The 24440-nt window shown below is 43.2% G+C and overlaps 1 protein-coding gene across 1 annotated transcript; it reads left to right on the forward strand.

Moving 5' to 3' along the window:
* Window positions 1–1143: 1143 nt before the first annotated feature.
* On the forward strand, window positions 1144–17009 carry LOC311144330 (bone morphogenetic protein 3-like; the record flags this gene model as incomplete). The annotated part of the gene is made up of 3 exons (XM_084180367.1): window positions 1144–1432; window positions 5345–6336; window positions 16818–17009. 3 exons carry the CDS (start codon window positions 1144–1146, stop codon window positions 17007–17009), a joined length of 1473 nt encoding a protein of 490 aa, XP_084036493.1.
* Between the last annotated feature and the right edge of the window lie 7431 nt (window positions 17010–24440).

The raw sequence follows: 24440 nt of genomic DNA on the forward strand, positions 1-24440 counted from the left end.
AATACTGTAGAATTCCATTCATTCCTATGGAGGACCGCTCCTACTCTGAGTGCCAATGTGGCCGACCGGTGGCTTCAAAATGGCCAATACATAGCATCAGCAATCCAGTGTTTATACTGTATACATCATTGGTTGTAGCCTAATTGAATCATTATTATGTTAAGTCAATGTTTTTGGTTAAGTATTTAAATACCCTAAATAGACTATTGTTTTAGCATTATATTAACTTACTAAATTATAGAAACGAGATTACAAAGTGCTCTCTCTCTCTCTCTCTCTCTCTCTCTCTCTCTCTCTCTCTCTCTCTCTCTCTCTCTCTCTCTCTCTCTCTCTCTCTCTCTCTCTCTCTCTCTCTCTCTCTCTCTCTCTCTCTCTCTCTCTCTCTCTCTCTCTCTCTCTCTCTCTCTCTCTCTCTCTCTCAGAGGGAGGAATAGCCCGCTGGTCCCACTACCCCTATATATCACCAAGCACAACATGCTTCACCTTCAATGAAAGCTGAGAACGGGGACGATTGGCTGTCGATCCATAGAGATCTGCTCAGATCTGAACATAACCAACTGAACTGGGAGGTGGGAGCCCTTATTCGCCGCTATTAGCTATGACATCGCACTGGGAGACCTTATTCACCCAACCGAGAGAGAGAGAGAGAGAGCAGAACAACTTTGACAGGATATCAACTTGTAACTTTTAAACGAGTGGCGCACGACAAGCAGAGAGCGCATCGCACTATCCAGGAACAGAGCGCACTATTCTTCTCTCGGCTACCACCTCATCTTTCTTTCTTTCTATTGTAATATATTGATTTATTTCTTAATTACTTCCCCTTCTTCCTGCCTTCCTTCCTTCCTTCCTTCCTTCCTTCCTTCCTTCCTTCCTTCCTTTCTTTCTTTCTTTCTTTCTTTCTTTCTTTCTTTCTTTCTTTCTTTCTTTCTTTCTTTCTTTCTTTCTTTCTTTCTTTCTTTCTTTCAGTGAGTGTCGAGATTCTCAGGAGATTATATAATTTTTCAACCAGGGTCACCTCTCCAGGTGATGCCATCCATTTTCACAGATAAGACGACCTGGGGAAACGCGCTCGGAGCGACAGCTTTTCACCAGCAAGTTCGTTTTGAAAGTGTCCACCACTAGCCTACTCTCACCGGGACCATGGCGATCTGTCCGCAGTTACTGCTGCTGCTGATGCTCGGGTGGAGCTATCTATATGGTGGCTATTGCGCCATGATGAAAGATCATTTCACAGATTTAAGAATAAAAGGTGAATCTGGGCACTCCAGTGCGACCCGGGGGGACAAAGACCGCTCAGAGAAGAATGAGCACGACCTGCTTTTACGTGATATTATGACGGAACACATGCAGATGCTTTACGAGCAATACAACCGTGCAGGATTTCCTTTCAAGGACGGGAATACTGTCCGCAGCTTTAAAGCGCACTGGGGTATGTAGCTGATTTATCCAAACGGCCGCTGCGTGTTTTAAGGTACCATGAAGCAACCATCATACTACCATAGCATGGGTTATAGGGTTTCTAGAGGCTGTAGTTTCATGATTTTATTGCTAGTCATTCAATTGTTCTGTGGTGTATAGTTTGGACTAGGTTGAAGCACCTGTTGATCCAAAACCCCATCCAATAAAACGTGGAGTCTGTTAAACAAAACGGAACGGCTGCTTCACCTGTTGCTTAGTATGGACATTATTCGGACGAACAGTATTTCAAGCCTGTTACACATGTGCACATGACAATGTGACTGGTATAAATTCCGTCTTTGTGTGTTAAATCTGCATATTCTCTAAATTTATGAAGATTATGTATTCGAATGGCTGGACTAAACTCGGCTGGTGTGGCCTATTTAACTCTTAAATATAAAAAAATTTTACTTTCAAGAGGCCGTTATGTAGTTATCACTTATAGCTACACTGAGTGTACAAAACATTAGGAACACCCTCCTAATATTGCATTGCACTCCCTTTTGCTCCCAGAACATCCTCAATTCGCGGGGGCATGGACTCTACAAGGAGTTGAAAGCGTTTCACAAGGAGGCTGGCCCATGTTGACTCCAATGCTTCCCACAGTTGTGTCAAGTTGGCTGGATGTCCTTTGGGTGGTTGACCATTCTTGATACACATGGGAAACTGTTGAGCGTGAAAAACCCAGCAGCGTTGCAGTTCTTGACACACTCAAACCGGTGCGCTTGGCACCTACTACCTTACCCTGTTCAAAGGCACTTAAATATTTGCCCTTGCCATTCACCCTCTGATTGGCACACATACACAATCCATGTCTCAATTGTCTCAAGACTTAAAAATCCTTCTTTAACCTGTCTCCTCCCCTTCATCTACACTGATTGAAGTGGATTTAGTGACATCATTAAGGGATCATATCTTTCACCTGGATTCACCTGGTCAATCTATGTAATGCAAAGAGCAGGTGTCCCTAATGTTTTGTACACTCACTGTATATAACCACTGATATGATAGAGTCCTACAATCTCTTTCCACAGCAGTGGGATTATATTTGCGCCTGCAGCCATGCGGTGGTACTCTGTAGCTCAATTGGTAGAGCATGGCGCTTGTAACGCCAGCGTAGTGGGTTCGATCCCCGGGACCACCCATACGTAAAAATGCATGCACACGTGACTGTAAGTCGCTTTGGATAAAAGCGTCTGCTAAAATGGCATATTATAATATGGAGGACGCATCACTGTATCTGTCCCACTATGACGTCTGTGAGATCATGGGTAGCGCCTTTGAGGTAGTCCATTTTCTTCTTCTATTACTTCTATGAGTTGGCAAACAAACTGAAAGGGTGAATACTGCCACCTGGTGGGTGCTGTTTGAACAGGTATAAAGCTAAGATTTACTGCCACCTGTAGGGTGCTGTTTGAACAAGTATAAAGCTAAGATTTACTGCCACCGGGAGGGTGCTGTTTGAACAGGTATAAAGCTAAGATTTACTGCCACCTGGAGGGTGCTGTTTGAACAGGTATAAAGCTAAGATTTACTGCCACCTGGAGGGTGCTGTTTGAACAGGTATAAAGCTAAGATTTACTGCCACCTGGAGGGTGCTGTTTGAACAGGTATAAAGCTAAGATTTACTGCCACCTGGAGGGTGCTGTTTGAACAGGTATAAAGCTAAGATTTACTGCCACCTGCAGTTACGGAATGTTTGCTCACCAGTATAATGAATTGGCTGATCCCTCCTGATGACCTGGATGGAATCATGTGATCCTTCCTTAACCAATAGGAAGTCCCACCCAGGTGACTACATCAAAATGGTGAAAGTCCTCAATGGTGCTGCCCATGCTAATACAGGCTTTTGGCCACTAGAGGCCGCTATCGTTCTCTATGGTAGAACCCCAGTCCGGTTTCAGCACCCATACATGAGATACTACTGCCTCCTACTGACATGACTTGATAATGCAGGACGGATAGGCTGGGTTCACTGCGGTCAGTGCCAATAACGGTCCGACAGTGACCTGTACCCAGGGAAGACCAGCCCCCACTTTCAATTGGCTCCTGGCTGCTTCTCTTTCTATTGGCTCCTGGCTGCTTCTTGCTCTACGGGTCTACAGAGTTGGATCTCACTTAGCATCAGAACTACTGCGAGAGTTGGGTCATGAAGCCAGAGAGGATGGGTCGGAGTCATATTTCACTGTTAGTTTCAAACACAAAATAATTTAACAGTTTCAGTTAATAAAACTGATGACTGTTTATTTTAGATGATGGTACTGCTGATGACGCGGTACATGCGGTGTACTTGCTGTGAGTGTCACCCTCTGACACTGGCTACAGAATAGTAGTTACATGTCACACTGTTGCGGGACTGCAGTGCTTGGCAAACAGGAGCGAAGGACGCTGTGTCCAGGTGTTGTTGCCATTCACACTCTCCCCATTGAGTAGACTGTATCACGTGATATCTAGATGGCCAATATGAGTTATTTCTTGTGTAAACCTCTATCCTATATGAAATAGATGGCTACCAATATGAGTTATTTCTTGTGTAAACCTCTATCCTATATGAAATAGATGGCTACCAATATGAGTTATTTCTTGTGTAAACCTCTATCCTATATGAAATAGATGGCTACCAATATGAGTTATTTCTTGGTGTAAACCTCTATCCTATATGAAATAGATGGCTACCGATATGAGTTATTTCTTGTGTAAACCTCTATCCTATATGAAATAGATGGCTACCAATATGAGTTATTTATTGTGTAAACCTCTATCCTATATGAAATAGATGGCTACCAATATGAGTTATTTATTGTGTAAACCTCTATCCTATATGAAATAGATGGCTACCAATATGAGTTATTTATTGTGTAAACCTCTATCCTATATGAAATAGATGGCTACCAATATGAGTTATTTATTGTGTAAACCTCTATCCTATATGAAATAGATGGCTACCAATATGAGTTATTTCTTGTGTAAACCTCTATCCTATATGAAATAGATGGCTACCAATATGAGTTATTTCTTGTGTAAACCTCTATCCTATATGAAATAGATGGCTACCAATATGAGTTATTTCTTGGTGTAAACCTCTATCCTATATGAAATAGATGGCTACCGATATGAGTTATTTCTTGTGTAAACCTCTATCCTATATGAAATAGATGGCTACCAATATGAGTTATTTATTGTGTAAACCTCTATCCTATATGAAATAGATGGCTACCAATATGAGTTATTTATTGTGTAAACCTCTATCCTATATGAAATAGATGGCTACCAATATGAGTTATTTATTGTGTAAACCTCTATCCTATATGAAATAGATGGCTACCAATATGAGTTATTTATTGTGTAAACCTCTATCCTATATGAAATAGATGGCTACCAATATGAGTTATTTCTTGTGTAAACCTCTATCCTATATGAAATAGATGGCTACCAATATGAGTTATTTATTGTGTAAACCTCTATCCTATATGAAATAGATGGCTACCAATATGAGTTATTTCTTGTGTAAACCTCTATCCTATATGAAATGTAATCCTGGGAGGGGGGAAATGGGCCAGTAGCCTGATCTCTAATTGAATGATAGGGTTTGTGGACCCGGCCTATATAGCCTGATCTCTAATTGAATGATATTCTGCTCCAGGTCTGAAACTAAATTGAAAGATAGAGATGCTATAATTCATAGAGATGCTATAATTCATAGAGATGCTATAATTCATAGAGATGCTATAATTCATAGAGATGCTATAATTCATAGAGATGCTAGAATTCATAGAGATGCTAGAATTCATAGAGATGCTAAAATTCATGTAATTCTATGGATATGTGGACCTGTCTGGACTATACTCTCTATTCTGACTGCCCCTTGCTGTTCCTCCTCCAGGCACCATCAACAACCAGCAGCTCCAGATCTTCAACCTGACGTCTCTCACCAAGTCAGAGGCCGTCCTGTCGGCTGTGCTCCACTACTACATAGGAGACCTCCCAAACAGCATCCAGCACCCTGGCTGCAGCAGCAGCACCACCGGGGCCAGGCCCAGGAGCTGTGGAGCCCCCTCCCCGTCCCGCCACGGCCCCAGGAGACACAGCCACGTCCAGATGGGCGTCTGGAGCTTCGCCTCAGTGGATAACCACACCAGGACTTTGGGCCACTTTGTGATCAACGTGTCTACACTGTACAGGGACTTCATCTCTTGGCAGTGGAAGGACGTCACCCGGGTGGCGAACCAAGCCAAGCATCATGATGAGCTTCTGATCGGGATAGACGTGGCATCACAGCCTGGACCCAGGCCCTGGAAGAAGCTCCTCTCAGACCGCTCTCCATACATCCTGGTCTACGCCAACGACTCGGACATCTCCGAACCCCAGAGTGTGGTGTCCACACTACAGAGGCATCAGAGGCATCAAACCACGACGACCACGGAAGAAAGGGCGTTCGCCTCCGGCTTCCATAGACTGGGTCTGCACGCTCAGAACAACACCGGCGCGCAACAACAGGCGCCTCCGCACAGACGCCGGCGCTCGCCTAGCGTCCTCCTCCCGCTCCAGAACAATGAGTTACCGGGACCGGAGTACCCGTACGAGACGGCGGTCTGGGACAAGACCAGCTCCTACGAACCGCCGGAGAACAAGCCAGTCCGTCGGCCGAGGAAAAAGACGCGCAGTAAGAGCCAGAGGCACGGCGGTAAGATGCTGCGGTTTGACGAGCAGACGATAAAGAAGTCTCGTAGGAAGCAGTGGAACGAACCACGGAACTGCGCTCGCCGCTACCTGAAGGTGGACTTTGCAGACATTGGCTGGAACGAGTGGATTATATCTCCCAAGGCTTTTGACGCCTACTACTGTTCAGGGTCATGCCAGTTCCCCATGCCTAAGGTATGTAATAAATACATTAAATTAAATTAGTAATAAATGATATATAAATGTAATAAATGTAGTAAATGTATCTTCATGACTTCATGGCATCGGGTTTTATGAGCTGACATCCGCTGGGCGTACAAAACATGAAGGAAACCCCTGCATGTCATTTATGTTATGTACAGATGAACCTATAAACGGTACTGTTAGGAAATCTGAAAAACCACCATCAGTAAATGGGAAATATGATTATACTCTTAGGTAAAGTATTTATTTTTAGGGCAATCTCGGTAGAAAGATGGGTTACTCTGTGGACATCTGATTGGTTGATTGGCCGATACACCTGGAATCCAGTACGATTTGGAAATAAATGTGTATATACAGTGCCTTCAGAAAGTATTCAGACCCCTTGATCTTTTCCACATTTTATTACGTTAAAGCCTTATTCTAAAATTGATTAAATAAATACAACATCCTCAGCAATCTACACACAATACCCCATAATGACAAAGAGAAAACAGGTTTTTAGAAATTTTTGCAAATGTATTAAAAATCGGAAATACCTTATTTACATAAGTATTCAGACCCTATGCTATGAGACTCGAAATTGAGCTTAGGTGCATCCTGTTTCAATTGATCATCCTTGAGATGTTTCTACAATTTCATTGGAGTCCACCTGTGGTAAATTCAATTGATTGGACATGATTTGGAAAGGCACACACCTGTCTATATAAGGTCCCGCAATTGACAGTGCATGTTAGTCCCCTGTAGCTCAGTTGGTAGAGCATGGCGCTTGCAACGCCAGGGTTGTGGGTTCGTTTCCCACGGGGGGCCAGTATGAAAATGTATCCACTCACTAACTGTAAGTCGCTCTGGATAAGAGCGTCTTGCTAAATGACTAAAATGTAAATGTCAGAGCAAAAACCAAGCCATGAGGTCGAAGAAATTGTCCTTAGAGCTCAGAGAGGATTGTGTCGAGGCACAGATCTGGGGAAGGGTACCAAAACATGTCTGCAGCATTGAAGGTCCCCAAGAACACCGGGGCCTCCATCATTCTTAAATGGAAGAAGTTTGGAACCACCAAGACTCTTCCTAGAGCTGGCCGCCCGGCCAAACTGAGCAATCATTGGGAGAAGGGCCTTGGTCAGGGAGGTGACCAAGAACCCGATGGTCACTCTGACAGAGCTCTAGAGTTCCTCTGTGAAGATGGGAGAATCTTCCAGAAGGACAACCATCTCTGAAGCACTCCACCATTCAAGCCTTTATGGTAGAGTGGCCAGACGGAAGCCACTCCTCAGTAAAAGGCACATGACAGCCCACTTGGAGTTTGCCAAAAGGCACCTAAAGGACTCTCAGACCATGAGAAACAAGATTCTCTTGTCTGATGAAACCAAGACTAAACACTTTGGCCTGAATGCCAAGGTTCACGTCGGGAGGAAACCTGGCACCATCCCTACGGTGAAGCATGGTGGTGGCAGCATCATGCTGTGGGGATGTTTTTCAGAGGCAGGGAGACTAGTCAGGATCGAGGGAAAGATGAACAGAGCAAAGTACAGAGAGATCCTTGATGAAAACCTGCTCAGGACCTCAGACTGGGGCGAAGGTTCACCTTCCAACAGGACAACGACCCTAAGCACACAGCCAAGACAACGCAGGAGTGGCTTTGGGACAAGTCTCTGAATGTCCTTGAGTGGCCCAGCCAGAGTCCGGACTTGAACCCAATCGAACATCTCTGGAGGGACCTGACAATAGCTGTGCAGCAACGGTCCCCATCCAACCTGACAGTTTGAGAGGATCTGCAGAGAAGAATGGGAGAAACTCCCCAAATACAGATGTGCCAAGCTTGTAATCGCTACCAAAGGTGCTTCAACAAAGTACTGAGTAAAGGGTCTGAATACCTACGTAAATGTGATTTTTTAAATAAATTAGCCAAAAATTCTAAAAAACCAGTTTTTGCTTTGTCATTATGGGGTATTGTGTGTAGATTGATGAGGGGAAAAAACGATTTAATCAATTTTAGAATAATGCTGTAACAACAACATGTGGAGAAAGTCAAGGGGTCTGAATACTTTGGACACACCTACTCATTCAAGGGTCTTTCTTTATTTTTACTATTTTCTACATTGTAGAATAATAGTGAGGACATCAAAACTATGAAATAACACATATGGAATCATGTAGTAACCAAAAAAGTGTTAAACAAATCAAAAAAATATTTTATATATTTGAGATTCTTCAAAGTAGCCACCCTTTGCCTTGATGACAGCTTTGCACACTCTTGGCATTCTCTCAACCAGCTTCATGAGGTAGTCAACTGGAATGCATTTCAATTAACAGGTGTGCCTTGTTAAAAGTTAATTTGTGGAATTTCTTTCCTTCTTAATGCGTTTGAGCCAATCAGTTGTGATGTGACAAGGTAGGGTTGGTATAAAGAAGATAGCCCTATTTGGTAAAAGACCAAGTCCATATTATGGCAAGAACAGCTCAAATAAGCAAAGAGAAATGACAGTCCATCATTACTTTAAGACATGAAGGTCAGTCAATATGGAAAATTTCAAGAAACTTGAAAGTTTCTTCAAGTGCAGTCACAAAAATCATCAAGCGCTATGATAAAACTGGCTCTCATGAGGACCGCCACAGGAAAGGAAGACCCAGAGTTACCTCTGTTGCAGAGGATAAGTTAATTAGAGTTAACTGCACCTCAGATTGCAGCCCAAATAAATGCTTCTCAGAGTTCAAGTAACAGACACATCTCAACATCAACTGTTAAGAGGAGACTGCGTGAATCAGGCCTACATTGTCAAATTGCTGCAAAGAAACCACTACTAAAGGACACCAATAAGAAGAAGAGACTTGCTTGGGCCAAGAAACACGAGCAATGGACATTAGACCGGTGGAAATGTGTCCTTTGGTCTGGAGTCCAAATTAGAGATTTCGTTTCCAACCGCCGTGTCTTTGTGAGACGAAGAGTAGGTGAATGGATGATCTCTGCATGTGTATTTCCCACCGTGAAGCATGGAGGAGGAGGTGTTATAGTGTGGGGGTGCTTTGCTGGTGACACTGTCTGTGATTTATTTAGAATTCAAGGCACACTTAACCAGCATGGCTACCACAGCATTCTGCAGCGATACGCCATCCCATCTGGTTTGGGCTTAGTGGGACTATCATTTGTTTTTCAACAGGACAATGACCCAACACACCTCCAGGCTGTGTAAGGGCTATTTTACCAATAAGGAGAGTGATGGAGTGCTGCATCAGATGATCTGGCCTCCACAATCACCCGACCTCAACCCAATTGAGATGGTTTGGGATGAGTTGGACCGCAGAGTGATGGAAAAGCAGCCAACAAAACGTTTTGTTTTTTAGACAAGGGTGTCACCAAAACTGTGATGTATTCACAAAGTACGTCATAACAACAACAAAAGAAGTCAATTATGACCATGACAATCACCATGACAATCACCATGACAATAACCATGACAATCACCATGACAATCACCATGACAATAACCATGACAATTAATCCTTACCCGAAATTCAGAATGCCAAGTGTGTGCAAAGCTGTCATCAAGGCAAAGGGTGGCTATTTGAAGAATCTCAAATATAACATATATTTTGATTTGTTTAACACTTTTTTGGTTACTACATTTGGTTACTACATGATTCCATATGTGTTATTTCATAGTTTTGATGTCTTCACTATTATTCTACAATGTAAAAAATAGTACAAATAAAGAAAAACCCTTGAATGAGTAGGTGTTCTAAAACTTTTGACTGGTACTGTACATCACCACCCCTCCACCTTTCTCTGTCTGTCTGTCTAAACATGTTGTAATTAGCCAATGTCAATGTCCTTATCCATGATCGAATCATTTAACCAAGTCTCTGATAAAACAACAATGTCTGTGTTCCTGTCATGCATCCAGATATCGATAAAGTCCATCTTTGACATCATACTTCGCACATTTAAATGTAACAAACCCAGCCCTTTGCGAGACTTAAAAACAGCAGGGGTGTCCATATTTACCCTAACCAGGTCGTTATAAACTTGATCATTAAGTCAGGAGATCTCATGGGAAGTAAGTAGGTTATCAAAGCGCCAAAGGGCCTGCGGCTGCATCTATTTGGTGGCTGTTTAAATCCTATTGAAATTAAGACAGGGATCATGTAGATTTTCCTTGACTTGACTAGAGTATTTAAAATCAGAAACAGTTTGATGTGTGATGATGGTTGGGATAACCTGGGCAGAGTGCCGGTTCTATCCCAGTCAGTCTCTCAGAGCAGCCTTAAAATTGCCTTGCAGTGTTTAAGCCCCGAGATAGTTTGGGTGAATTCAGTCTTCTTTGTAGAATATTTTCTCTTTCCAAAAAGTGTCAAAGTTATCAATAAAGACAACATTGACAGAGTGACAGTAGCTCTTTAGCCAGACCTGAAGCGATAGCAACCTACTGACTCTACCGTTTGGCCTTGAGACAACTTTTTCTCAGCTAATATTCAGCAGAACAGAACATAATAGCGGCCCAATTCATAGGCCTACGCTACAAATTAAACACTCTTTAACACGTCTGGTTAGTAGGCTATATAATCAGTTCAATGTCAATAACATATCCTAATATCTTGTGATTACACTGATAAAATCACCAATGTCTCTGTTAAATTCGTTTTTTTTATATATTTGTTTGTGCGTTGGTTCGGGAAAAACAGCTTGCAATCAAGAGAAAATGTTGCTCTGAAAAAGACTCAAAAAGAAAGTTAGAAGTAGAAGTTTCAGTGAAGAATGGACAGAGAGAAATAGTCATTCTTACCATACTTCTCCGATGTCAAACCAGAGTGCCTTGTTTGCAACAAAACGGTTGCCATTTGTAAATAATTAAATATTAGATGAATATGAATCTTTCAAAAGTTACCAGACAGATGCTCGACCAACACAGACAACGTTAAGCTTCAACAGCTGGCAGAGAAGCAAATTCCATCTACTCATTTACATTTACGTCATTTAGCAGACGCTCTTATCCAGAGCGACTTACAAATTGGTGCATTCACCTTATGATAGCCAGAGGGATAACCACTTTACAATGTGTTTTTTTTAAATGTTTTTTTATTTTGGGGGGTGGGGTAAGGGGGGGGTAGAATGATTATTTTATCCTATCCCAGGTATTCCTTAAAGAGGGTGGGGTTTCAAATGTCTCCGGAAGGTGGTGAGTGACTCACTCGAATATTGAGCCTCAGCTTAAAACACCAAAAAGTGTAATGACATTTGGGGAGAATGAGCCTCCACTGCTGTCCCGAACGCCTCATCTCTGCCTTGGCAACATGTCAGTGTTCTCGTTGAACCACATAGCAGTTTGGAGCGTACCACCCGTTTTCAGGTCCAGTCACTCATTCTTCATGCCCTGACATGCGGTAATGATAAATAATGGTGTAACGGCCTACAGTGTTCTTGACATTTTGTTTTGTTCTACCGCTCATATTCTACCGGTATGGCAGACCCCCACTATTTATTTTGCCGGTGCACTGTACCGTCTATCTTTCTCCCCTGTATATATTTAAGCAATAAGGCCCGAGGGGGTGTGGTATATGGCCAATATACCACGGCTAAGGGCTGTTCTTAGGTACGACGCAACGCTGTCGTAGCTGTTATTATGAAGTGGAAACGTCTAGGAGCAACAACTGAGCCGCGAAGCTCACAGAACAGGACCGCCGAGCGCTAAAACAAAAAATAGTTTGTTCTTGGGTTGCAACTGTCGTATCGTGTCAATGCTGGTAATTATTGCTGTGAAACAAAGGAGTCCGCTCATACTGAACCTTGATCATAAGTTTTATTCATATCACAAGATTTCAGCATAAGTTTACAGACCCTGCCGGGCTGGAGAACAGTGTCCAAAGATAATGTCTGTTCTAACCTCTTCTTCGCTTTTACCCAGTATATATAATCTTCCCAAGATAGGGGTGGCTCCCTCTACTGTCCAATCCCCTGTCTACAACACACACTTCCTGTCGGTTGTATGTGGCGTCACACTAAAACATTCCCTCTGACATTAAATAAACATCCTTTCAGTTCCACTTAAAAACATTAACAAAGACATAATCCTAATACACTACACAACACTCACTACCGAGTTCCAAACTGCCTCTGGAAGCAACGTCAGCACAATAAGTCTGTGCCTATGTTTGTGTTGCTTCACAGTCCCCGCTGTTCCATAAGGTGTATTTTTATAATTTATTTATTTTTTAATCTAATTTTACTGCTTGCATCAGTTACTTACATTTACATTTTACATTTTAGTCATTTAGCAGACGCTCTTATCCAGAGCGACTTACAGATAGTGAGTGGATACATTATTATCTATTTTATTGTTTTAATTTTTTTCATACTAGACCCTCATAACTTGATGTGGAATAGAGTTCCGTGTAGTCATGGCTCTTTGTGCACAACATTTTAGAGAAAGAAGCTTTTTGTTCGTATGGCACATTTCTGGGATCTTTTATTTCAGCTCATGAAACATGGGACCAAGGCTTTCCACTAGATGTTGGAACATTGCTGTGGGGACTTGCTTCCATTCAGCCACAAGAGCATTAGTGAGGTCGGTCACTGATGTTGGGCGATTAGGCCTGGCTCGCAGTCCGCGTTCCAATTCATCCCAAAGGTGTTCGATGGGGTTGAGGTCAGGGCTCTGTGCAGGCCAGTCAAGTTCGTCCACACCAATCTCAACAAACCATTTCTTTAAGGACCTCACTTTGTGCAGGGGGGCATTCTCATGATGAAACAGGAAGGGGCCTTCCCCAAACTGTTGCCACAAAGTTGGAAGCACAGAATCGTCTAGAATGTCATTGTATGATGCAGCGTTAAGATTTCCCTTCACTGGACGAAGGTGCCTAGCCCGAACCACGAAAAACAGCCCCAGACCATTTTTCCTCCTCCACCAAACTTTACAGTTGGCACTATGCATTCGGGCAGGTAGAGTTCTCCTGGCATCCGCCAAACCCAGATTCGTCGGTCGGACTGCCAGATGGTGAAGCTTGATTTATCGCTCCAGAGAACGCGTTCCGACTGCTCCAGAGTCCAATGGCGGCGAGCTTTACACCACTCCAGCCGACGCTTGGCATTGCGCATGGTGATCTTAGGCTTGTGTGCGGCTACTCGGCCATGGAAACCCATTTCATGAAGCTCCCGCCGTTGTTGCTCCTAGACATTTCCACTTCACAATAACAGCACTTACAGTTGACCGGGGCAGAAATTTGACGAACTGACTTGTTGGAAAGGTGGCATCCTATGACGGTATCACGTTCGGTACCACGTTGAAAGTCACTGAGCTCTTCAGTAAGGCCATTCTACTGCCAATGTTTGTCTATGGAGATTACATGGCTGTGTGCTCTATTTTATACACCTGTCAGCAACGGAAATAGCCGAATCCACTAATTTGAGGGGGTGTCTACATACATATATATATATATATATATATATATATATATATATATATATATATATATATATAATATTTAAACTCAGTTTTTCACAATTCCTGACGTTTAATCCTAGTAAAAATTCCCTGTTTTAGGTCAGTTAGGATCACCACTTTATTTTAAGAATGTGAAATGTCAGAATAATAGTAGAGAGAATTCTTTATTTCAGCTTTAATTTCTTTCATCACGTTCCCAGTGGGTCAGAAGTTTACATACACTCAATTAGTATTTGGTAGCATTGCCTTTAAATTGTTTAACTTGGGTCAAACATTTCGGGTAGCCTTCCACAAGCTTCCCATAATAAGTTGGGTGAATTTTGGCCCATTCCTCCTGACAGAGCTGGTGTAACTGAGTCAGGTTTGTAGGCCTCCTTGCTCACACACACTTTTTTAGTTCTGCCCACACATTTTCTATAGGATTGAGGATAGGGCTTTGTGATGGCCACTCCAATACCTTGACTTTGTTGTCCTTAAGCCATTTTGGCACAACTTCAGAAGTATGCTTGGGGTCATTGTCCATTTGGAAGACTCATTTGCGACCAAGCTTTAACTTCCTGACTGATGTCTTGAGATGTTGCTTCAATATATCCACATAATTTTCCTTCCTCATGATGCCATCTACTTTGTGAAGTGCACCAGTCCCTCCTGCAGCAAAGTACCCCCACAGCATGATGCTACCTCCTCCGTGCTTCACAGTTGGTATGGTGTTCTTCGGCTTGCAAGCGACACCCTTTTTCCTGCAAACATAACGATGGTCATTATGGGCAAACAGTTCTATTTTTGTTTCATCAGACCAGAGGACATTTCTCCAAAAAGTACGGTCTTTGTCCCCATGTGCAGTTGCAAACCATAGTCTGGCTTTTTTATGGCAGTTTTGGAGCAGTGGCTTCTTCCTTGCTGAGCGGCCTTTCAGGTTATGTCGATATAGGACTCGTTTTACTGTGGATATAGATACTTTTGTACCTGTTTCCTCCAGCATCTTCACAAGGTCCTTTGCTGTTGTTCTGGGATTGATTTGCACTTTTCGCACCAAAGTACGTTCATCGCTAGGAGACAGAACGCGTCGCCTTCCCGAGCGGTATGACGGCTGCGTGGTCCCATGGTGTTTATACTTGCGTACTATTGTTTGTACAGATGAACGTGGTACCTTCAGGCGTTTGGAAATTGCTCCCAAGGATGAACCAGACTTGTGGAGGTCTACAATATATTTTCTGAGGTCTTGGCTGATTTCCTTTGATTTTCCCATGATGTCAAGCAAAGAGGCACTGAGTTTGAAGGTAGGCCTTGAAATACATCCACAGGTACACCTCCAATTGACTCAAATGATGTCAATCAGAAGCTTCTAAAGCCATTACCTGGCTGTATATAGGGCTTGGGGCTAGAGTGTAGGGTCCTCCCCCTGAGAGCCATGCCCCTTTCCTTGTGAAGTTCCTGCTTCACATGCCTCAGGTCGGTTCCAGAAAGACCCCTACTCCCTAGGCATGTGAAGGATTGAAAGGATCAGAGGAAGGATCTTCTCAGGGCTCCTGGGAACACTAGGCATTACTCATGGTGATTTGGGAAGAGCCTGCCACTCATATAACCACCCATGTTTTAGCTAGAATACAGTGGCTTGCGAAAGTATTCACCCCCCTTTACATTTTTCCTATTTTGTTGCCTTACAACCTGGGTTTGTATCATTTGATTTACACAACATACCTACCACTTTGAAGATGCAAAATATTTTTTATTGTGAAACAAACAAGAAATAAGACAAGAAAAACAGAAAACTTGAGCATGCATAACTATTCAATTGGATCTGGGCCATTCCAAGACATTTAAATGTTTCCCCTTAAACCACTTGAGTGTTGCTTTAGAAGTATGCTTAGGGTCATTGTCCTGCTGGAAGGTGAACCTCCATCCCAGTCTCAAATCTCTGGAATACTTTTTAGTCTCATCTGACCAGAGTACCTTCTTCCATATGTTTGGGGAGTTTCCCACATAGCTTTTTTGTGGCCACTCTTCCGTAAAGCCCACCTCTGTGGAGTGTACGGCTTAAAGTGGTCCTATAGACAGATACTCCAATCTCCGCTGTGGAGCTTTGCAGCTCCTTCAGGGTTATCTTTGGTCTCTTTGTTGCCTCTCTGATTAATGCCCTCCTTGCCTGGTCCGTGAGTTTTGGTGGGCGGCCCTCTCTTGGCAGGTTTATTGTGGTGCCATATTCTTTCCATTTTTTAATAATGGATTTTAATTGTGCTCCGTGGGATGTTCAAAGTTTCTGATATTTTTTTATAACCCAATCCTGATCTGTACTTCTCCACAACTTTGTCCCTGACCTGTTTGGAGAGCTCCTTGGTCTTCATGGTGCCGCTTGCTTGGTGGTGCCCCTTGCTTAGTGGTGTTGCAGACTCTGGGGCCTTTCAGAACAGGTGTATATATTTTGAGATCATGTGACACTTAGATTGCACACAGGTGGACTTTATTTAACTAATTATGTGACTTCTGAAGGTAAATGGTTGCACCAGATCTTATTTAGGGGCTTCATAGCAAAGGGGGTGAATACATATGCACGCACCACTATTCCGTTATTTATTTTATTTTATTTTATTTTTATTTTTATTTTATTTTTTCATTCCACTTCACCAATTTGGACTATTTTGTGTATGTCCATTACATGAAATCCAAATAAAAATCAATTTAAATTACAGGTTGTAATGCAACAAAATAGGAAAAACGCCAAGGGGGATGAATACTTTTGCTAGGCACTGTAGGAGAGCCAGCTGGACTGGACAGTGTGCCTGAACGTGCTATAGCTGTCCTCAGGCCTCCCATCACCAGCCTCCTGTACTCCAGACAGTCACCTGGTTGGGACACTGAGCGAGTGGCAAAAAGACAACATCACGTCTCCCTTCAAAAAGAGATACTCAAGGGGGGATTTCCTGGTTATATAATGGATAAAACATTTTAACTATGACCTACTGTCAAATGTCCTCACATTTCATAGAAGTGTCATGTTTCTTGTCATAAAGTGAATCCTCCTTCTCCTCTGTCCTGTAGTCTCTGAGGCCTAGTAACCACGCCACCATCCAGAGCATTGTGAGAGCGGTGGGGGTGGTGTCTGGTATCCCCGAGCCCTGCTGTGTTCCGGACAAGATGTCTTCCCTCTCCATCCTCTTCTTCGACGAGGACAAGAACGTTGTGCTCAAAGTCTACCCCAACATGACCGTGGACTCCTGCGCCTGCAGATAGGGACGATTACCACACACACACACACACACACACACACACACACACACACACACACACACACACACACACACACACACACACACACACACACACACACAGGCACTAAGAAACACACACACACACCTAGACAATAAGAAATGCACGCATGCATGCACTCTCTCTCTCTCTCGCTGTCTCTCTCAAATCAAAATCAAATTGGTGGCGTACACATATTTTGCAGATGTTATCGCAGGTGCAGTGAAATGCTTGTGTTCCTAGCTCCAACAGTGCAGTATACCTAACAATACAAAACAATACACACATAATACAAAAATAAAAATAAATAGAAAGAAATTAAGAAATATCAGAGTATGGAATATAAATATATACACTGAGTGGACAAAACATTAAGGACACCTACTCTTTCCATGACAGACACTGACCAGGTGAATCCAGGTGAAAGCTATGATCCCTTATTGATGTCACCTGTTAAATCCACTTCAAATCAGTGTAGATGAAGGGGAGGAGACGGGTTAAAGAAGGATTTTTAAACCTTGAAACAATTGAGACATGGATTGTGTATGTGTGCCATTAATAGACAGTATATGAATAGAAAAGGTGTTTACAGCAGTAGTTATATAGGATGAGCCTGGACTAGAATACAGTATATACATATGAAGTGGGTAAAACAGTATGTAAACATGATTAAAGAGACCAGTGTTCAATGACTCTATGTACATAGGGCAGCAGTCTCTAAGGTGCAGGGTAGAGTACCGGGCGGTAGCTGGCTAGAACAGTGACTAAGGGCAGACTAGAGGTTACTATTTAACAGTCTGATGGCCTGGAGCAGTTTTTCAGTCTCTCGGCCACAGCTTTGATGCACCTGTGCTGTCTCCGTCTTCTAGATGGTAACAGGGTGAACAGGCCGTGGCTCGGGTAGCGGAGGTCCTTGATGATCTTGGCCTTCCTGTGACACCGGGTGCTGTAGATGTCCTGGAGGGCAGGCAGTGTGCCCCCGGTGAGGCATTGAGCTGACCGCACCACCCTCTGGAGAGCCCTGTGGTTGCGGACGTTGCAATTGCCGTACCAGGCGGTGTTACAGCCTGACAGGATGCTCTCGAAGGTGCATCTGTAGAAGTTCGGGAGGGACTTAGGGGCCAAGCCTCCTCTCACCCACATACACACACACGCACATATAGAACAACCTCTCTGCAACAAGCCACCTCCCAAGGATTTTCCTCTTTTGTACTGGAAGAGAGATTAGCGATTAGCGATGAGATGGTTGGTTGATTAACCTTTTCAGGAAAGGACTGCTGGACCTCCTATTGGAAGCCTGAAGCACCCTGGAGAGTACTGAAGCACCCTGGAGAATACTGAGGCACCCTGGAGAATACTGAAGCACCCTGGAGAATACTGAGGCACCCTGGAGAATACTGAAGCACTCTGGAGAATACTGAGGCACCCTGGAGAATACTGAAGCACTCTGGATAATAAACAACTCACTAGTCTCATCTTCATCATCGTAATCATCATCATCACCCTCATCACCAACCTCATCATCAGGGTTTCTTACCTGTTTGAACACAATAAAACAGTGACTTGAGAAAGGAGCTAATGCAGTTTCAACTAGCACCTTGTCACCTTAACACAGGACCTCAGTAGACTACTGCCTCTTCTGGGTTGAGCAGAAACTCTTCATCTAACTGAAGTGGTCAGACACATGCTATATCCTAACTCCTTCCACCCCAGTTCTGAATTGTTTTATACTATTACCAAGGAATCTCCTCCTCCTCTCCTCCTCCTCCTCTCCTCTCCTCCTCCTCCTCCTCCTCCTCCTCCTCCTCCCCCTCCTCCCACCTTCACCTCCTCCTCCACCTCCTCCACCTCCTCCTCCTCCCACCTTCACCTCCTCCTCCACCTCCTCCTCCTCCCTCCTCCTCCTCCTCCTCCTCCTCCTCCTCCTCATCCCCTCCTCCTCCCACCTTCACCTCCCCCTCCACCTCCTCCTCCTCCTCCTCTCCTCCTCCTCCTCCTCATCCCCTTCTCCTCCTCCTCCTCCTCCTCCTCCTCATCCCCTCCTCCTCCCACCTTCACCTCCTCCTCCACCTCCTCCTCCTCTTCCTCCTCCCCCCCTCCTCCTCCTCCTCTCCTCCTCCTCCTCCTCCTCCTCCTCTCCTCCTCCTCCTCTCCTCCTCCTCCTCCTCCTGCCCACCTCCTCCTCTCCACATCCTCCTCCTCCTCCTCCTCATCCCCTCCTCCTCCCACCTTCACCTCCTACTCCTCCTCCTCCACCTCCTCCCACCTTCACCTCCTCCTCCTCCCCCCACCTCCTCCTCCTCCTCCTCCTCCTCCTCCTGCCCTCCTCCTCCTCCTCTCCTCCTCCTCCTCCTCCTCCTCCCCTCCACCTCCTCCTCCTCCTCCTCTCCTCTCCTCTCCTCTCCTCTCCTCTCCTCTCCTCTCCTCTCCTCTCCTCTCCTCTCCTCTCCTCTCCTCTCCTCTCCTCTCCTCTCCTCTCCTCTCCTCTCTCCTCCTGCCCTCCTCCTCCTCTCCTCCTCCTCCTCCTCCTCTCCTCCTCCTCCTCCTCCTCCTCCCTCCTCCTCCTCTCCTCCTCTCCTCCTCCTCTCCTCCTCCTCCTCCTCCTCCTCCTCTCCTCCTCCTCCTCCTGCCCTCCTCCCCTTCTCCTCCTCCTCCTCCTCCTCCTGCCCTCCTCCTCCTCTCCTCCTCCTCCTCCTCCTCCTCCTCTTCCTCCTCTCCTCTCCTCGGCATGGCTATATGTTACAGTGTCCTTACTATGACCTTGTTACTTACTGTATATGAATATCATGTATACATACATACATACATACATACATACATACATACATACATACATACATACATACATACATACATACATACATACATACATACATACATACATACATACATACATACATACATACCTATAGAGAGATATTTTTTATTCCAAAGCCAGATATTGTGGTGTTGAGTACATTACATACATATGTTCATTTCGAGATTGTTGATCCATAAAGTATACGTATTGATAGACTTCTAAGAATAATTCAATATGCAAAACAAAGTAAGCTATATTTCAGTCTTGGAAAGGAATGGTCAACATCATGAACAAGAACAGTCTGTTTTAAGCTATTGTATTTTAGGCTATACCCTGTTGTATTTTAGGCTATACCCTGTTGTATTTTAGGCTATACCCTGTTGTATTCTGTGAATATCTTATCTTAAGTGTTGTAGTTGAATCTGCTTGGTGCTGCTACTTCTGCATCCACCAACTTCAACAGCACCCAATATCTACTTCAACAGCACCCAATATCTGAGAGGAAGACCTGGCTTGATCTGAGAGGAAGACCTGGCTTGATCTGAGATGAGGACCTGGCTTGATCTGAGAGGAAGATTACTACATCATGGGACCACCTTCACCTCCTAGCCTGACAAACATTATATACAGTCTGCCTCAATGACCAATGAAGGCTTGGTAGCTATCCATCTGACTAGACGTTGGTGTTGTCTGTTAAAGGCATGTGCTGGCATTTATATCACAAGTCGCTGAGAGCCACTGAAAATGGCAGCATATTCCATAGATAGAGCTCGAGCCCTGGTCTAAAGTAGTGCACTACATAGGGAATAGGGTGCCATTTTTGGACGCTCCCCTAGTGAGGCATTTCCAAACACCAGCATAGGTGCATGTCTCTCTGGTAGGTAGATAGATAGAGTCAAAGGACACCTAGCATGTCTTTATTTTACAGTGGATTCAGCTATTTCCTACATAATGAAGTCAGTCAACTAAATATTTATTTACAGCAGATAAAATAAAATGTAGAGGCTAACATTAGATTTTTTTTTTATATATATAGATTTGTACATTGTTTTTGTACATAAGGCACTACATGTCAATGATATTCTAATGCTGTCTCTCGGAGAGGAACCACATGCCTTTTGAATGGATGAATTCAGCTCCCGATCAACTGAACTGCAATTCAGAATGACCGTTTGAAAAGGCTTCTTCACGAACAATCTAGAACGTTCTATGGAACTATAGAATCCCAAAACAACTGAAAGGACTTGTATAAAGCTGATGACTGTTTTGAGCTGAAATGTCTCCCAACTTAGTAAGCGTAGATTTACTTTTGTAAAACAGGGTATTTTTTATAAGTAGTACAGAGGTAGTTTTCAATGAGTGGATTAAGACTATATTCTTTTTATAATAATTATGGTTGCTAATAAAAATAAATCCTAATAGTGTTTTGCAGATTTGTTCAATATTTGGATATGTTCGGTAAACTGTACTATTGTCTAGGGAGTGTAATAGACTAGTGTCCTGTCCAGGGGTGGGATAGACTAGTGTCCTGTCCAGGGGTGGGATAGACTAGTGTCCTGTCCAGGGGTGTGATAGACTAGTGTCCTGTCCAGGGGTGGGATAGACTAGTGTCCTGTCCAGGGGTGTGATAGACTAGTGTCCTGTCCAGGGGTGGGATAGACTAGTGTCCTGTCCAGGGGTGTGATAGACTAGTGTCCTGTCCAGGGGTGGGATAGACTAGTGTCCTGTCTAGGGGTGTAATAGACTAGTGTCACCATTCTCGACTCAGTGACAGGTTGTTGAAAGAAAAGCGGTCTATCAACACAGACTTCTAGTCATAACATACCACATTTCACATCCCCTGTTATTCAATATGAAAAACCACTAGACTACGTTACTTTCCAAATTGGGGTCACTGGAATTTCTTGACATCAATTTGGGGCCATGAGCAGAAAAATGTGGAAACCCCAGTGTTAAGATCATAATTGGAGAAACAATGGTTGACAACAGCAGTTCTACGTTCTACCAGACGGTGGTGCTGAAGAGCCACTGAAGTTAACAAAGCAGAGTCTGTGAGTAGCTCTTATATGAGCCTGCCAAGCCAGGCTCCAGAGAGTAACAGTGTATGTAGGACTTTACATTTTGTATATATATTTTTTAAAGAATAGATCAGCTATGAAATTAGCAGATATAATTTGAGTCTCTCAAATAACATTACTTGCAACATTTCTAATCCCCTTATATATATATATATATATATATATATAAGGACACCAAATTTCAAATTTCTGCTGTTAGTGCTGTTATTGTGAGGTGGAAATGTCTAGGAGCAACAACAGCTCAGCCGTGAAGTGGTAGGCCACACAAGCTCACAGAACGGGACCGCTGAGTGCTGAAGCGCATAAAAATCGTCTGTCCTCGGTTGCAACACTCACTACCGAGTTTCAAACTGCCTCTGGAAGCAAGGTCAGCACAATAACTGTTCGTCGGGAGCTTCATGAAATGGGTTTCCATGGCCGAGCAGCCGCACACAAGCCTAAGATCACCATGCGCAATGCCAAGTGTCGGCTGGAGCGGTGTAAAGCTCACCATCATTGGACTCTGGAGCAGGGGAAACGCATTCTCTAGAGTGATGAATCACGCTTCACCATCTGGCACCTCACTAATGCTCTTCTGGCTGAATGGAAGCAAGTCCCCACCTTACGGTCTGTAAGTTCTGTAAGGTCTATGAGGTCTATGAGGTCTATGAGGTCTATGAGGTCTATAAGGTCTATGAGGTCTATGAGGTCTATAAGGTCTATGAGGTCTATGAGGTCTATGAGGTCTATAAGGTATATAAGGTCTATGAGGTCTATGAGGTCTATGAGGTCTATAAGGTATATGAGGTCTATGAGGTCTATGAGTTCTATAAGGTCTGTAAATATGACAGCAAGTGTTCATTGTTCACATGAATTTATGTTTTCAATAAACATTGGAGACGACATATATTTTACATGCTGTCGACAGTCTAAGCAAACCCTGTCTGTTTTGCCCCAAAGTTGTGCACATATCAGTTTTGTTGCTAACCAACCAACCCGTCTATGTGCACGGTTCTTTCTGCCTGCCCCCTCCTCTCTTCCTCGCTGGCTCGCCTGCTCTGTCTCTTCACTAATGACACAGAGCAATCTTTGGCCTGTTGCATGTAGAACATCCAAGCCTGTTCATTGATGATAGGCTCTGCTTTACTGAAGTTGGAATACAGCTTTTGATTACCAATAGATAGGCCTAGTGAACGGTTCTGACTCTGTCTGTCTGGTGGTGGGCCTGCCTGTACTGTGCCACTCCCCTCTCTCTCTCTCGTTATGAAAGATGGGAGTGTTTGTGTTCTCTGAAGTAGGCGATGGTAACTAATCAGTCTCCTCTATGGAGCGATGGTAACTAATCAGTCTCCTCTATGGAGCGATTTTAGTGCCAACAGAAATTGCATTTTAAATTTTATAATTTTGGATTTTGTATTAGGATATTGAATGAATATTACATTCAGTTTTAAAATGTAATGTAATGTAATTTAATATTCTAATTCAATATTTATATATTCAGTTTCAATATGGTAGATATTGCATTCATTGTCTGTGTATCAAGTTTACAAACCATTATTTCTCAGATGCTTTCAGATTCAGTTTTCAAATTCTGTTCTCTAAATTCAGTTTCAAAACCAGAGACAACATCCTGGTACTTTTCCAGCCAGTAAAGGTAGAAGAGAACAAATAGGTGTAAACTTGGCAGTAGAAAACCTAAACAGTATATTTGACCTCTCAGCTTCCCTATCAGATCTAACAAATTCAAGCAGACAACCTAAGAAAATTAACAACAATGACAAATGGTTTAATGAAGAATGGAAAAACATAAGAAAGAAATTGAGAAACCTATCCAACCAAAAACATAGAGATTCAGAACCTGAGCCTACTCCTTCACTATGGTGAATCACTAAAACAATACAGAAATACACTATGGAAAAAGAAGGAACAGCATGTCAGAAATCAGCTCAATGTAATTGAAGAATCCATAGAATCTAACCACTTCTGGGAAAAGTGGAAAACACCAAACAAACAACAACACGAAGAGTTATCTATCCAAAACGGAGATGTATGGATAAACCACAGCTAAAACATATATATGATCAAATGAAAATCTTAGAATCAACTATTAAAGACTACCAGAACCCACTGGATTCTCCAATTACATTGAATGAACTACAACCCAAAAAGACCTGTGGTGTTGATGGTATCCTGCGGTTAAAATTGGCAAAAAACACACACATTTCTTTCCACAGGGCCGTGGGGTGAGACAGGGATGCAGCTTAAGCCCCACCCTCTTCAACATATATATATATATATATATATATATATATATATATATATATATATATATATTAGGGCTGTCAAATGATTAAACATTTTAATCAAATTAATCAGAATTTTCAGTGGATTAATCATGATTAATCACTATTTGCAATTACACCTGAATCCTAACCATTTTTTTTCTGAAATGCATACCAAAAGATAAATAAAGATATGATTTACTTGAGCCAAGACCTCTTTCCTTTTTTCTTTTTCGTTTTCATAGAGCTCGTGGATTTTCTTCATAACTGTGGCTCT

The sequence above is a fragment of the Coregonus lavaretus genome, assembly GCF_964263955.1.
Source record: "Coregonus lavaretus genome assembly, chromosome: 17".
Taxonomy (NCBI): domain Eukaryota; kingdom Metazoa; phylum Chordata; class Actinopteri; order Salmoniformes; family Salmonidae; genus Coregonus; species Coregonus lavaretus.